Here is a 16,220-nt window from a genome sequence, read left to right on the forward strand (position 1 = left end):
TGATAATTTAAACAGCTAAAAAAAAAGCTGGCACATTAAAAACCAATTAAAAATATAATTAGCTTATAAAATTAAGACAACAAACAAAATTAAGGATAAGGACATTAATATTTTCAAATAGCATTTCCCAAACTGTGTTCTGGAAAATCAACATTCATATCCTAAGGAGATGTTAATGTTTCGTGGACAACCGCGAGGGAGGAGGCAAGAAGCTCTGCATCCCGTTTGGTTTTTTTCTCTTAAATAAGCTTGAAAGGTTCATCATTAGGGTGTTTTGAAAGTACATCTCCAATTGTGGACTATGAGGTGCTCCCAGAAATTAAAGAATAGTTTCCATCATCATGACACTGTTCGTGTCTCCTTAAGTATAAGCCTGACGACAGCCATGTTTCCGAAACCTCACCTCTTTTATTGTTCTCTGCTGTGATTGATACAGTGTGTTGGAGATATATTTATATATGTAAACAAAAATTAAATGTGTCTATTAAGTTAAAACCTCAGTTGAACAAATTTCATCTACAAAGAAATTAAGCTTGAGTGTGTATTTCTTAAGACTGGTTTGATATATTCTCCCCCTCTTTGGGGGACAGGAAGGAGAAGTAAAATTTCATACAGAAATAGTGCAGGAAAAAAAAAAATGCACAGTGGGATAAATCTGACAAAATCCAATTAAATTTAAATGCAGATTCGCTTTGGTGCCAGTAGGGGACAAGCTGTTCCTTCTTCTAAGAGTAGCTTCCAAAGTAGTGTACATTGTTTGAGGACTACAACTCATAAAGAAATAATTTTTTCTAGAAATAGCCAATAAAAAGTACCTCTCTTTCTCATTATGTTCAACAATGGCTTAACAACAGAAATGCGTCAAATAAAGATTTATACTTTTTCTGGGATTTCTTATTTGCTAACTGGCTTTTTTCCCTTCTATCATGCGCTCTAAGATTAAAATGGAAACTGAAAATTCATATTTAGGTCCTTGAAATCAATCTATAGTTGACACCAGTTTTTTAACCTGATCACTGAAAAGGACAATTCAAATGAATGAAATTATGTATGGCTAGGATGCTTTTAGCGATAAGGGGGTCTGTCACTCAGCCCTTGGCAACCTAGTTGTACTCACCGTTTTAGTGTGGTTCTAAAATTAGGCAGGCTGACTATGCTGTCATCTAGAAATATTGTTGAGCATGAGTTATACTTTTTAGTAAGCTGCCCTGGAGATACCTGAAGGGGAAGGGAAATAGAAGAAAATGTCACAGTAAGTTAAACCTATAAAGTGTGTTTTTTTCCTTGGTTAAAATGTCAAACGATAAAGCATTAAGATTTTTCTTACACTCCATGAACTGCCTGAGTGTGATGTCATGTGCAGCTCTATGGGAAACCTCTATACTCTGACTTCCACAGACGAGCTTTGAGAAATGGGTTATAAAATGCTGCCTTGATATAGTACCTATAATCAAACCTGGCAAGCACCTATTATAAATTACCTTTATAATAATGTAAAAAGTTTAGAATAAGATTTCAGGGTTTTTTCCTTAAGCAATGAAATGCAGCTGAGATTTCCTATTTCTATTCATTTACTACAATAACACGTAATGCTTTCTGTAATACCGATGTCGGAGCATTTCACTGCAGTCAAGGCACACCGATAACAAATGTATTCGTTCAGGAGACAGTGTGACGAGACAAACGTTTTCGAATCAGAGGCTGGGCATGCCAGGGCTGCTCTATCACTAAAAAGCTGGGGGCCGTAAGTCTCTCTGGGCCTCAATTTCCTTATCTGGAGGACAAAAAGGTACTGCTTAAAGATTCTCTCACATCCAAAAAAACGGATAAAACAACTCGGAGAATTTAACTTCTCACTTCATGTTTAAGTAAGACTGCCATTACATTACTCAAGTGAGAACCTCAGAGAATACTTTCCATTCATTTCAAAATTGTACTAATTCTCTTCTACGTGTTATTTGACACTCCTGCCTCACCCATGCTGCTCTCTGCCTGCAATACCTTTTTCTTCCTCCTGTCCCAGCAAGCTTGACCCCATCTTCCTCTAGGATCCCTTTGCCAGCAGGCACACCACAAAACTTCTCACTTTCTGCACACTCACACATCTAATTTACCAACTGTTCCATGGTCTCAGCTGCTTGCATAGTACCACCCTCTTTAGTAAACAAGCTTCTCCAGGTTAGGAAGATTCTTCTCCTACCTCCAGCTACTGAGCACAGAATCTGGGACAAATTAGGATTCAACAAGTGTTTGAGAAATTATTTAAGATCAGTTACAACTGGAGGTAAATCTTACTAAAGATACAAATTCGTGAGAATTTATCTACAGTGGTGTTGGATAGGTGACAAAGAACTTTTTGAGACCCTCTAGAGAATGAACTATCTTTAAAACACTTTAGAAGTATCCATTTATTTGTGAAGAGCCCATGAACACGGCAATAGTCAAATACTAAAATGGCCTAAACTATGTTAGGACAACTCTCTTCCTTAAAGTAAGGCCAATAACCAAATCCCAATCACTGAAAGCCACTGGAAGGAAGAGTAGCATTCTTTAATACCACAGAATACAAACAATTTTAAAGCTGGGTTTTGTTTTTGGTTTTTGTTTGTTTACTAATTCAGATGAGCCTTCCTTCCTCCTATTAATATAAAACAGTTTTCACCATGCTGTCACACTCTCCCATCAATGTCCGCCACAAATACATGAAAGGTGAGGCAGGGAGAAAATCTAGTTGATGCTTTTTAAAATACAGAGCATTTAAATAAAAATTGCCAGTATCCAATAATCAGAAATATCCAAATGGCATATATAAAACACCATTTTGCTTGTTTCAGATGCTTTATGCAAAGCCACTTATTCCTTATTAACAAAAAGTTCTAGATGTAACATATTTGAAAAGTATCACTATTTGGAAGACTAATTTCTCCTTCAAGCTAGAAATGTTTTAAACTAAAACTCTGATATGGTCCTTAAGCTATTTGGTTAATGTGTAATTTTAGAATCTCAAAAAACAGATACAGCATGAGAAATGAAAATTCACTCATTCAAATACTTTGATTCTAAACAAAGCAGGTTATCTTTTAAGGTCACTACTATTAGGGTATAATATGACATACACTACACGTAATAAAAGTCAATTCTGACCAAAAATCTATATATATGAGGGGAATAAAAATAGTAAGGAAATGTACCAAAATATAGACTAGTTGGTAGAGCTTTGGGTGCTATTTATCCTGTTTTCCTCTATTAAAAACTTTTTTTTTTTCTATTATGAATGTATATTGATTTGTCTTTGGAAATATTACTGCTAAAACATTTAAAATTTTTAATTAGATGTGGTCTATAGTCCTATGGGGGCTCATTTAACGTATCAGCAACTTACAGTCTACTGGCTCGATCCTACAAAAGAAACACTTCCACAGGCCTACTCCTGAAACTATTCAAACTTTCCAGCATCTAGGGTTCACTAAAGGATGGCAGAATTGAAGCCTCTGAGCAAAGCCTAGATATGTTAGCTGCCAGCAGATTACTTTCCTCTCATCTTGCTTGAAAATTTAAGATAACTGTCCTTTATGATTAAAGCCTTACCATTGCTGGCTCACAACCTCAATAAACTGCACTGACACACATAAGGGTATAAAATGCAAATACAAAAAAAAAAAAAACCAAGTAGCAAAAAACACTACTGACAGTTTAATGTTCATAGGTATTATTTCAATTGGTCACTGAAGAAGAGTATTTATCTTCATTCAGCACTAAGGACAAAATACATGGACTTTTACAATCTTTATAAGGGGAAAGGTTGCTTAGTAGACTTCAGGTTTAATGGTGAAGACTAGAAAATAATCATACCTAGGAGGCTAGTAAGTAACAACCCTCAAAGCTTATCATTAAAGGTCAAGTACCTGTTGAAATCCCGCCCCCACCCAATGACTCTTCCCATTGTGCCTACTGCCTCTGATTTTAACCCATTAAAAGAATAAAGCTGGAGAGAGCGAGAGTACGAAGTGCGGCAACCCGAGTCATGGCAGGACAGGCATTTAGAAAGTTTCTTCCCCTCTTTGACCGAGTATTAGTTGAAAGAAGTGCACCCGAAGTTGGAACCAAAGGAGGCATTATGCTTCCAGAAAAATCGCAAGGAAAAGTACTGCAAGTAATGGTAGTAGCTGTTGGATCAGGCTCTAAAGGAAAGGGTGGAGAGATTCAACCAGTTAGTGTGAAAGTTGGAGATAAAGTTCTTCTCCCAGAATATGGAGGCACCAAAGTAGTTCTAGATGACAAGGATTATTTCTTATTTAGAGATGGTGACATTCTTGGAAAATATGTCGACTAAAATAAGTCACTATTGAAATGGCATCACGTGAAGCTGCCCGTTCCCCCAATGGCATCACGTGAAGCTGCCACTGAAGTTCTGAAATCTTTCATCCTGTAAATAATTTCCGTGTTTCTTTTATAATAAAGTAATGATATCCAAACTAATGATATTCAGTGTCTCTGAAATTTAGTTTTCTCTGTATTGATTTAAACATTCCCAAACAAAAGTATATAAATGAAAAAAAAAAAAAAAGAATAAAGCTGAAGTTCACTTTTTTCTTCCCCCTTTTCACAAGTTTTGGATACGTTTATTAAGAATCAATGACTTTAACTGAAAAATCTGTAATACTCCATCTATGTTGCACATTAATGGACAATATGGTAGGGTGAGTGGTTTGAATAGAATTCATACTCAAGGCCTTAGTAGAAAAGTATAATATTCTAATTATAGGTATAATCAAAAATATTGTCTGAATTAATATCGTTAATTATATTGAATTAAACTTCAAACTCAGAACCTATATTCAAAGAATAAATCTAAGTTTGAGTAGACTGACCACAAATCTATTTCCTCTCCCCCTTCTTTCAGATATCATCTCATTCGAATTAAAGGCATTTTTTAAAAAAGCTATACATAAGACAGGATAAACAGCAGATGATTTTTAATGTTTGAAAGGTGAAAAGACTAGATAAAGGAGTGGTAACTGACATGGCAGAACAGAGGAAGCACAACCTTGGTACCTACAGAGAGTGACTAGGACAGGAACAAGAAAACCAGTTTGTCTTACCGAACCCAAGGCAGGCTCAGAGTTCAGAGGCGTGGTCCCCAAATCCTTGCAGTGAGGCCCATCGGTTAACGAGTTGTCCAAGTGATGCTTCCAATTAGATCTTAACAGACAGCCAAGGACCATCACACGTTTGAGGGAAGCCCCCAACACATAAGAGATCAAAACAGGAAGAAGGAATGGGACTTCCCTGGTGGCGCAGTGGTTAAGAATCCGCCTGCCAATGCAGGGGACACGGGTTCGAGCCCTGGCCCAGAAAGATCCCACATACCACAGAGCAACTGAGCCCATGCGCCACAACTACTGAGCCTGCGCTCTAGAGCCCATGAGCCACAACTACTGAAGCCCACACGCCCTAGAGCCTGTGCTCCGCAACAAGAGAAGCCACTGCAATGAGAAGCCCACGCACCCAACAAAGAGTAGGCCCAGCTCACCGCAACCAGAGAAAGCCCACGTGCAGAAACCAAGACCCAATGCAGCCAACAAATAAATAAATAAAATAAAATATAAGGATGCTTTAGAAAAAAACAAAACAAAACAGGAAGAAGGAATTGATGGGAGTGATAAAAACTCAGGAGCAAATGAAAACTTGAAATTGCATCAGTGAAAAAAAGAATGACAGGATATAAGAGAACTCTATAAATTGAAAATAAGGTAGACAAAACAATATATTCAATAGAAGGATTAGAGCACAGTCAAGGAAATCTCCAGGAAGCAGGACAAAAAGACAAAATGCAAAGCAGGAGGGGAAAAAAGTTAGCGATCTGCTAAGTCTAAGACTTCCAACATCTGAATAATAGGAACCTGGAAGAAAAAAACAGAATATCAAAGAAACACACAAAAAAGGTCTATACCAAACCAAATTATGAAATTTCAAAATCCCAGGGAGAGGGAAGGTACTAAAAGGTTCCCGAGAAGGAAGGGATGGGGGAAAATGACTAAAATCGGTAATGTACAATGTACCATACAATGTCAACAGGTTTAAGAGCAACAGTGTAAATGAGAAGATGAGAGGGAAATGTCTTTAGAACTGCAAAAATTAGTTTCAACTGAGAATTCTATACTTTATCAAATAGAAGGAGTTTCAGAGAGGCTAGATCTCTATAAACTTTCTGCCCATGTGCCCTTTTCCCAGGAAAATGTGCTCCAGTAAAACAAGGAAGTATAACAAGACAAGAGGGAAACAGAATCTAGGACATAGGGGATCCAACATAAGAGAGCAGAGTTATGTGAGATCCCAGATGACTTCAACTTCACACAGATATCCCAGGAAAAGAGGCATAGAGCAGGCCTAGGGGAACACTAGTCTATATGGGAGTAGGAAGACAAAAGATTGGGGAAAAGTGTCTCCAAGAAAAAAAATGGAACAGATGTGGCTTAGTAGACGGAAAATATTTTTGATAGGCATGTGACAAATGTTAAAACATTTGGGGAAAAAAATAGCTGTTAGAAAACAGGCAAGTGAATAGAGTCAGGAAATTAATTCCACAGAAAAAATGAAGAATGTGAAAGCAGGGAGACCGGGCAGGGAGCTACTTACTGCATTTGGCTGTGTGAGATCACGTTGGCTAGGAAAAGGGGGATTGGGTTATCCTAGAGAAGTGCAGAAGTGCTCCAATTTCATTAATATTTAAGAAAAAGAATGAAGGGTGTACAAGGAGGAGGCACAGTCAGAGAACTATATGGCTCAGCAATGCACAATATTTGCAGAGTCGTAGTAATGTAAACATTGATTCTGATTTAATAAAAACTGATACATGTTGAGGGAACACAGGGAGGGAAATAACGTCATGGTGGACAGAAGAAGCTAAGCTTTCACCTGCTATGACAAGAAGTCAATGGACAGTGCTAAAAATTAACTTACCTGTCATACTTTTATTACTTTGGTTAAAAAATAAGATCAAAAAAATAAGGCAAAAGAATTTAAGGCAGATCTGTATACTACAACCATATTAGTGAAATTTAACTTAAATGTCAGAACCCTTCAAAAATGGGCACTACTAAGTCAAAGACTTTCCTGAATACATTTGATAATTAGGAAAATAGAGATTTAGAAAATCTACAAAAAAGAGGTCCATGCTAACAGTATTGGATCCATCATATTTTTAGGAATCATGGCAGACATATTTTTAATTCAAACTATTAATTTCTTAACTTTTCAACTGTTTACTTACATGGTTTAAATGGTTGCTCTTCCTCTTTTCCCGCACTAAGAATAAAAAAAATTAACTGATGAATTCTGATACAAATGCCATAGAAAAATAAAAGTAGTCACTAATTATTTGATGGATTACCAATAACACAATGAGATAAAATTCCATTCTATTTTTTAAAATAATTTCCAACAAAATATATCATTTAAATCACCCAGCAAGATGAGTCCTATAAATAAAATCTAAAAACTTAGTTTCACTTTTTTGACCTAATAGATATTCTGTATTAGGTACAAATGAAAGACTCCCCATTTACAAAAGAAAAGGACAAAGCAAGTTAGGCCAGGTGAGAAACTTAGCTAATAAAAAAATTTACCTGCTGCATAGCTGAACTACTAGCCAGGAGTATTTTCTAATTCTTCATTTACACACAGCTTACTTTAATTACCACAATCTACAGATGACAACTCTAAGAACCAGTTTCTGGCCAGGCACTCATCTCCGAACGCACCAGTATCTCTGGAAGCATCCTGAACCACTTAATGGTAACCTACTCAAATACCTTACTGAAAAAATACACAACTGGAAAGTAACCTACGTTAAACGTAAATTGTAAAATGAGTGTGCTGACCTAAATGAACATATCTACAGCACACAAAACTGTTTTGCTCCAACAAAGGCCAGAAGAATAAAAGCCTGAAGAGGGTCTTAGGCCACACTCTTGCTCACATTGCCTCCTTTAACTCCAGACAGGCATCACAGGCGCGGATTCCTTAAGGCTGAAGAGAGAGACAGGCATGGGACAGCTTTTCTTTTACTGTCTCCAGCGCCCCTCTACATGTGAGCAGCTCATGGCTCTGGAAGAAACTGAGAAATAGAGCAATCCTAACCAGAAATGAGTGGCTCAAGTACACACACTAGAAAAATGCAAGTTAGAAACCCCAGGAGCTTCCAGGTTGGTGAACACGTAGTACCCTTGCAGAGGGCATCAAAGCTCTGTGCCCTGTCCCCATGCCTGGCCCTATGCATCTCTTCCATCTGGCTGTTCCTGAGTTATATCCTTCTATAAAAACCAGTGATCTAACGGAAAAAAACAAAAAGCAAAACAACAACAACAAAAAACCAAACCTCCGTTTTTTATTGTGCTGCATCACTTTAAATATTATGGAATGTTCACTTCTTGTATTCCTGCTCTCGTAATCAACTGAAAAACTTGGTCACGTTTGGCTTTTTAGCAAATAAACTAGGATTTAACATAACATTAAGGAAGACAGGCAGGCAAGCAGGAGTGCAAAAAATTCCACGGTTCTGAGTCTCATCTTAAAACAAGGAGGACACAGGAGATTTATATGAGTTTCACATGCTGAGGATAATCTTCTGGAAAACCCCATATGGCATGTTGCTCTTATTACCCTGGCACAGCACTACATTAGGATGAGAAAGTTTTGAATAGCTTAAAAGTTCTGAGTAGCATAAATCTGGATGTGAGATAGGCTCGTCTGGTTGAACACTGTGTAAAACAGGGCCAAAATCACAAGGCTCAATTCCCATATATAACAACTGATTTTTCTGATTTGATCAAATGAAAACCTAACTGTGACCTAAACCCTATCATTTGTCTTTAACATATGTGCTCTTCGGAGCAAGGGGAAAAGGACAAAGTAGCATGGAGAAATAGACCACATCTAAATCATGTGGCCAGTTGACTATGTTGATAAAGAGGTGGCAAAATGTATAAACAGATAGTCTAAGTGTTCTCCTCCCTAAAACACTGACAACTAAAGGAAACTGTATCATCAACATATTAAAATAAGACAAGTGAATACATAAAAAAGTGAAACATTTAAACCACTGTAAGAGTTTTTCTAAATACCTCCTATAATACACAAAACAAAAACAGTTTTCACTCTTTTTCTCAGGGAAAAAAAAGCATTGTCTTACCATCTGTTTGAGATTTGCTCAGAAAGATTGTGCTTGCTCTTGGGTGGTCAGAAGGGTTTGGTTCCAGCGCTAAGTCTGTATAGGAAGAAGAGAAAAAGGTGTGGTGATTTAGTTGAGTAGAAAAATACATGATTTTAAAGATAGCTACACACTGATTGAAACCACTTTTAATAGTCTTGAGAAGAGCTTTTAGTAATGACAAAAAGGCAATTTTAGTAAAGGCACAATATAAAAATTCTATTGGGAAACAGCAAAATGGTAGAAACTCTCCATACATGTGGAATAAAACCATGGCTATGTCTTAGACTTCTTTAACTTGCACCTAAATAATCTATGCCATTTTTAGATGAATCATATATGTGACTCCCCTCCTATTTATCAATTAAAAATTCAGTCACCCTCTTTTAAAGCTGATATTACTAGCACATTCCAGGAACAGTCTCAAGAAGCAAGTTATGCTGTGGCCAACTACTGTCAGATACCAGCTCAATATATCAAATATGCCAAAACGAAGTGAGTTGCTTTTGGCAAATGTTCTTCAGACAATCAAATGGCTAATTCTAACTCCATTCAACAAATGAACTCATTTAATTGGCTGTGGTTTATCTGGGGGCTATTCATCATGGCAGATTTAAGAGGACTACATAAAAGTTCAATGTTCTAATCTAGAGGAACACTTCCATGATAGTGATTTTTAACTTTGCCCTCTATTTCCAAAGCTAAACTCACTTCTTCTTCATTCCACGCTGCATGATTAATTGGGGGCTTCAATAAGAGTACTTTCTGGAGCAGATCATAGGGCTACTAGAAAAAAATTTTGGCCATACCTACACGAAAAGGTGGGTCTGCCTGTAGCCCACCTTGCACCAAGGTGGGATAGCGTCTTCTATTTAGGCAGAAATACAAAACAAGCACAAGCTACCACACAGGATAGTAAGCGTTGTTGTTTAAAACAACCAACCAAACATAAAAGCCCTATGACACTTCCTCAGCAAAGTCCATCTCAAACCATTTAACCAATCGTTTAAGAAACTGGACCAAGATTCAGATAAAGAGTAATGGTTAAGGCAATTATTTCCCAAACCACATAATAACTGATCTGTTTTTGAAAGATGGCTTTGATGGTCAAAGTGAAATACAAATATATCCCTGCCCCTTAGAGAATCCAAAGAATACACACATTGATATATTAAAAACTAATTAGTCTAGTAGTGAATTCTGTCTAACCCAGCATTTCACAAATGTATCTACCTAGAATCCCCTTTTCCCACCCAGAAAGAATTTTGCACAAACAGTAATTTGGGACTTCCCGTTTTAACAGGAATCTGAGCCATCCATTTTAATGTCATTGCCAGCACTAGTAATTTACATAGCTAAACCAACTGCTTTGTTCTTCATGAAAATTCCTTCACTGAATTTGAAGTTTATCAAGCTGCTTTTGGAGAAAATATTCTATTCAACATTTTTATGTAAAAGACCCATATAATTATTTTACAGTTTTTTTCTCCTACATATTTGAAAAATTAAGACAATGGGAAAATAAATTATTTCAGCTGTACACAAAATGGCAGGCAGAGACTTTCACAGCTGCCTCTAACCTATAGCTTCCGAAAGAATTCATGACTACTTACCTATACCAAAAAGAAAGTAAATAGACTACATTTGAATCTAAAAAATAAGCAGAAATGTTTGCAAAGTAGCTGTATTATTTATCAGTGTCTATGGCATGGTAAAACTTAACAATTTTCAATGGAAGTCCAGGAAAATTAAGTGCCAGAATCAAAGAGAAGCAAGCTTTAACACACACACACACACACACACACACCCGCCAAACCAAGATGTGCTACTACAGATCTAAATACAAAAATCAAGAAGGCCGGGATAAAAGAAATGACAACATGCAAAAAAAAAAAAGTAAACTTAGCCCAAGTGACCAGAAAAAAGCTGGCACTCTCCCTACTCTATCCTAGGGGGTTCAAAGGTAGGCACAGGACCCAGGACCGGCCAATCAATCACAGCTGTCCTGGGACTTCCCAAGAAAAGAGAAAGGCAGAACTGTACTCTAGGATCCTTAGCTAGTCTTGAGCTGCTGGACACTCCCCTTGCTATCATGAGGGGAAAGGCTTTTCAGGAGACATCAACAGAGGAGAGCAGAACTGAGGAGATCATTTAACTCCTGGGTCAAGTAGTGCTTAACGCTGTGATGTTCTTTTAACTTGCAACTGAAGGAGACCTGGTTAATCGGCAGTACTGATGATCACACTAAAGGTGGGGAAAGGTAAAAGTCACTTGCTCATTCCTTTAACAAATATCATGAACAAAAATCTGCATGAGACAAAACGATGCTCTGTTTAAAAATTACACACAACCATTCACAATCATTAACACACAATGATTCACAACCGTTACTTTTAGTTGCTTTTCTTATACGTTAAAAAAAGCTCTAATTAGTGTACAATTTATGTCTTCTTGTTACTAACAAGCGCTCTCCACCCCACTGTTGCATATTTATTGTCTAATGAATACACACTGGCCCATCAAGTGTTATTCCTATCCTGGACTTAGCCAATCCCCTATTGCTGGGGATTGGTGCTTACAAAGTTCTATTCTTAAAATATTATGAGGAAAATCTTCATGTACATAGGTTTTTAAAATAATGGTCTTATCTCCTTAGCAAAGATCTTCGGAAGTGGAATGACTAAGCCAAAAGGTTAGATCACTTTCACGGCTCCATGTACAATGCTAAATTGCTTCCTAAAGAAGGTGGGGGGCACATTAGGGTATAATGCTACCAATCATGACATTTTGAGTTCCTACCCTTGCTTTGGATACTTGAAAAAAAAAAAAAAATTCCTACTGATATGAATGAGGAACCTCACTGTAGATCTAATTTGTATTTCTTTTGATTACACAGTTTGACCATTTTCCCACAGTTATCAGTGTTATTTCCACTTTGGTGAGTTGGCCTATCATTTGAATGTACTGTAAACACCAGGGCCCTACTGCTGTCAGTTTGCATGAGGTTTTCAGAAAATATTAATCTTTTGTTTATAGTCTATATAACTAACAATTTTCTATATAACTTGCACTTTTTGCTAATGAAAAATACCACATCACTATCTTATAGAATGGACATGTGAGCCATTAGACAGTAAACTCATACATACACACAATATTTCTGCACTTCCCATTAACTATCTTCCCAAGAGCCTAAGGAGACTATGATAAAACCTACCACACTCTTCACTATCACAAAGGTAAGACTGCCAACTATTAAGCAAAGCTTTACCACCCACCATCCCTCTCATCCCTCTCCCCACCACATGCACACACAGTAATTTAGAGACTTCAGGAAATTACTGTGCATTCAGGAAATTACATGGATTCTTCCGAAAGTTATTTCTTTAGAAACCTCTAAGAATGTTTTACCCAGGAGAAATATTCTTGAGCTCATGATTAGGGGTTATGATTAAAACTGTATTTTAAGACCCATCATTTTTGTATTATCAATTTAAATTGCAACTTATTTGACAGCACGATAGGTCGATGTAGAAAAAGTATGATTAAAAAAAAATTCAACTCGGTCTTAATGTAAACATTCCTCAGAGGAAACCTGTAAAACACCACCGACACTGAATACTGTTTTTCCTCCAATCTAAGATTCTACCAGTTGTTAAGATCCATCTCGACTGCAGTTGTTAAAAGTGTGAAAACATAGGCAACTTAGAACAAATGAAATGCATTACTGAAGGCTAAAAGTGTTAAAACTATGCTATCAAACTGTCGATAAATGATTTTTCCTTGTTAAAATATTAGAGGGAGAGGGAAGTGACCAAGAAAGCATCTGACAGAAGCAGCATATTTCAGAAAGCGATTAATATCAACATATTGATTTCAATATATTCCAAATAAACAGGAGATGTCAGCAGTTTCTGGGCCAACTGCTGAGCACCAGTTCACTTAACGGTAACCACTGCATTTACTGAACTGCCCTAGCACCCCTATACTGCACAGTGTATTAGTTTTATGGCTCATAAGACAAACATTACAGTCCTTACAATTACCACGGAAACTGATGGCTTCATCTCTCTGAGTCCACACTTGCCACCGCAGTCAGGGAGTTCCCGCCAGCCGGCCCCGAGCTGGGCTGCCTCACCAGCGGGGACACAGCAGGCTCCTGCACCTGCCAGGCTACGGCTCACCCACGCCTTGACCCTGCTTCCCTAGCTTCTGACCATCCTGGCTTCCCAACTTCCCAGCTCTGGTTTCCAACTGCTTCTGTACCTGCCTCTACCCTGGTTCTCAGTTTTGCCTTATTTTAATCCTCAATCAGTGTTACAGTGATCATGACTGAGAGGTGACACATAGGTAAGTACACCTGGCTTTATATATTTCTAAAGAGTACTTTACTCAGTTTCTTGGACTTTTAAGAACCTTTGTGGGTTGCAAGTTGCCTTCATTTCATTTCACATTACGCAGTGTTACTGTTTTAACTCTTAAGTTTTATTACTTTAATACACTAAACCAACAACAACAAAAAAGGGTGAGAAAAAAGGTAGTATTCCAAAGAAGCTCACATAATGTCAACAATAAATTCTGTTCCTATATGCCATGCATTTGGAATTTACAGTCCTACTCTCTATCAATACTCATTTTTAAAACCTTGGACAGCTCAATTTATACCTAAGAGAAGAATTCCTACACTACCTAACTCAGAACATGGTGAGAATCAAATGAAATGCAAGAGCAATCTATATACTACAGCCTATTTTAGACCCTTATTAATATCGCTTTTTTGTTCAAGCCACTGTTGGCTCTCACCTGAGCTACCGCACCAGCCTCCTAACTGGTCTCCCTCTCTGCTTCCTTCCACCCTTACAGTCTATTCTCACACAGTAGCTGGTCTGATCTCCCTCCACCCTCTCTACCCCCCTTCCCTTTTTCTAAGAATTAACATCATTCCCCTGCATATAATCCTTCAATGGTTTCCCATTACAATTAGACTAAAATTCATATTTTTGTGTCAAGGCCCACTAGGCATACAAGGTCTTAATCCCCCATATTCCTCCTGCCATTCATTCACTCAGCTGCAGCCACCCATCTTTCTGTCCTTGGCACGCATCAAGCACATTCCCTTCTTAGGAACTGCACAGAAGCCTCTTCTCCCACAGCCTCACATGGCTCTCTTAGGACTGCTCATGGGTCGCTAAAGGAGAGAAGCTGTCTTTAACCACCCCTTGTAAAACTGTCCTCCTCCCCAGCCCATTACCTTCATTTTCTTTCTTAGTGTTCTCACTACCTGATGTTATTCTTGTGTCGTCAGCCCCCAGGCACCTCTAGAAAGTAAGGACCTGAGTTAGGCTACGGGTTTTGTCTTGTCTAACCACTGTTTGTCCTGCCTCTGGAATGGTGCCTAATAATCATGTTTCAGTGTACCCAAAACCAGTTAAGTTTCTCCCAATTTTCCCACATCATCTAAGATTTCTTCTAATGCTGTCTTTTGATGTGTCTGTCACCTAAGACCAGAGTTAATTTCAGATCTCTTAGAGTAGTAGTTTAGTTACTCAGAATCAAAGACACAAGACAGGTTACCAAGAACCACGAAAACCTAAAAGAGGAAATCTAATGTTCAGTGAAAAATCAATGGTAACTTTAATTTGGGAAAAGAACATTTAATGTTAAAATACCTTTACTACAAAATGACTCACCCTATGAATTTAATGAAGTCGTAAGACAGAGTGTACAATCAGAATGCTATAGGGAAGTATCAATACAATGCATCAGTTTTTACCTGTGTCCCCTGAATAAAGCATTATAATGGGATTATAAAAGATGCTCAACCATAAAGGCTGGGTAAATGAATTATGCTCCAACCATTCGATGGCACAGTAAACAGCTGGTAAAAGGCAGGCTGTAGAGCCATGCGCAGTTGCATGGAATACGTCACCCTGGAGCACTCTCTAGGTGCCAGCACGGTTCCCGGAGCTGCATGCCGTTACTTTTCTTTACAACAAAAAGTGACAAAGTGGCACATAAAGAACAGTCCCATCTTTGTAAAATAAACACAATGTTATGTTTATATGCATACAAAAGGTTCAGGAAGAATCAACACCAAAATATTCATAAAAATTCTGGATATTCTGAGTGTGAGTGCAGGACTTTTCTGTGTTTTCTAAATCTTTTACATCAAATGTTTATTAATACTGTCACCAAAAAAAGGAAAGATCTGTTGCTCAGAGGTTTTTCCACATCATATTGCCAATTCCTTCCCTACCCACTCTTCAGGGGGATGGGAGGTAGGGGTCACTTGAGAGAGCACCTTTCACCAGAAAATTAGCAAAGCTCCTAAGGTCAGAACATAAAGGCTGTATGAAAAGTTGATGAATAAAAATAAAATCAGATAATAGGACCGTAGCATCTTATTTTCTATTATGACACTACCATCAGTTATATTAGATATACTGTTAAAGACAAAGTAGTAAAAAATTCTTTTGAGTCTATCTGAAATCTATACTACGTTCTTAGGAGTTACTTTTTTGAGATGGCTTGAAGAAATCATGTTCTTCTCCAATGTTTCTGAAGAACAAGACAGAGCATCATTTATGTACGATTTTCTCTAAGTAACCAAATAATTCTTCACTGTAGAAAAGCCCAAATGTTTTATATCTGAGTAGGTATTTCTCAGTTTCCAGGGAAACTGATACAAAATTGTCTGAAATAAAGACATAAAGAGCAAACTTCCAATGTGCCTGTGCTTTATATTTGGTGTTCTGACCTTGTTTCTATGGAAACTTCATTAATAGGCAAATGCTGAAATTGAGGTTTCTCTTATCACTTTATTGAATGCCCCCCCAAAAAAGACAAATTGAAATGAAATTTTAACAATCCTGTTAAACATAAAAAGGTAAGTCCTGTACTCATGAACTCTATTTTTCCAGTTCCTGATTGAGCACTCCTTCCTTAGCATACATAGTCGTGTGCTACATGCTTAGTACCTCACCTGCCCGCTTACCAGCTGCCCCCAGTG

At 37.6% G+C, this 16,220-nt stretch overlaps 1 protein-coding gene and 1 pseudogene across 26 annotated transcripts in view; one reads left to right on the top strand and one right to left on the bottom strand.

Annotated features, from left to right (window-relative positions):
• LOC309621758 (cyclin-Y-like protein 1) overlaps nt 1-16,220 on the bottom strand; it is a 52,521-nt gene that overhangs the window by 18,213 nt on the left and 18,088 nt on the right. For 17 of the 25 annotated variants that reach the window (XM_082409090.1, XM_082409107.1, XM_082409089.1 and 14 more), the window contains 3 exons: nt 9,194-9,268; nt 7,274-7,308; nt 1,118-1,218 (listed from right to left, as the gene is read on the bottom strand). In XM_082409090.1, coding sequence (XP_082265216.1) covers nt 1,118-1,218; nt 7,274-7,308; nt 9,194-9,268 — 211 coding nt within the window. Of the gene's footprint in view, nt 1-1,117; nt 1,219-5,102; nt 7,858-9,193; nt 9,269-16,220 lie in introns of those variants that run through there. The other 8 variants (XM_082409095.1, XM_082409097.1, XM_082409098.1 and 5 more) reach the window with 4 other exon arrangements.
• LOC309621761 (10 kDa heat shock protein, mitochondrial pseudogene) lies at nt 3,055-4,482 on the top strand (annotated as a pseudogene). The gene has a single exon. The product of its transcript is annotated as a 10 kDa heat shock protein, mitochondrial pseudogene (transcript).

This window comes from Balaenoptera borealis (genome assembly GCF_965194805.1).
Source record: "Balaenoptera borealis genome assembly, contig: HAP1_SCAFFOLD_960, whole genome shotgun sequence".
Lineage (NCBI taxonomy): Eukaryota > Metazoa > Chordata > Mammalia > Artiodactyla > Balaenopteridae > Balaenoptera > Balaenoptera borealis.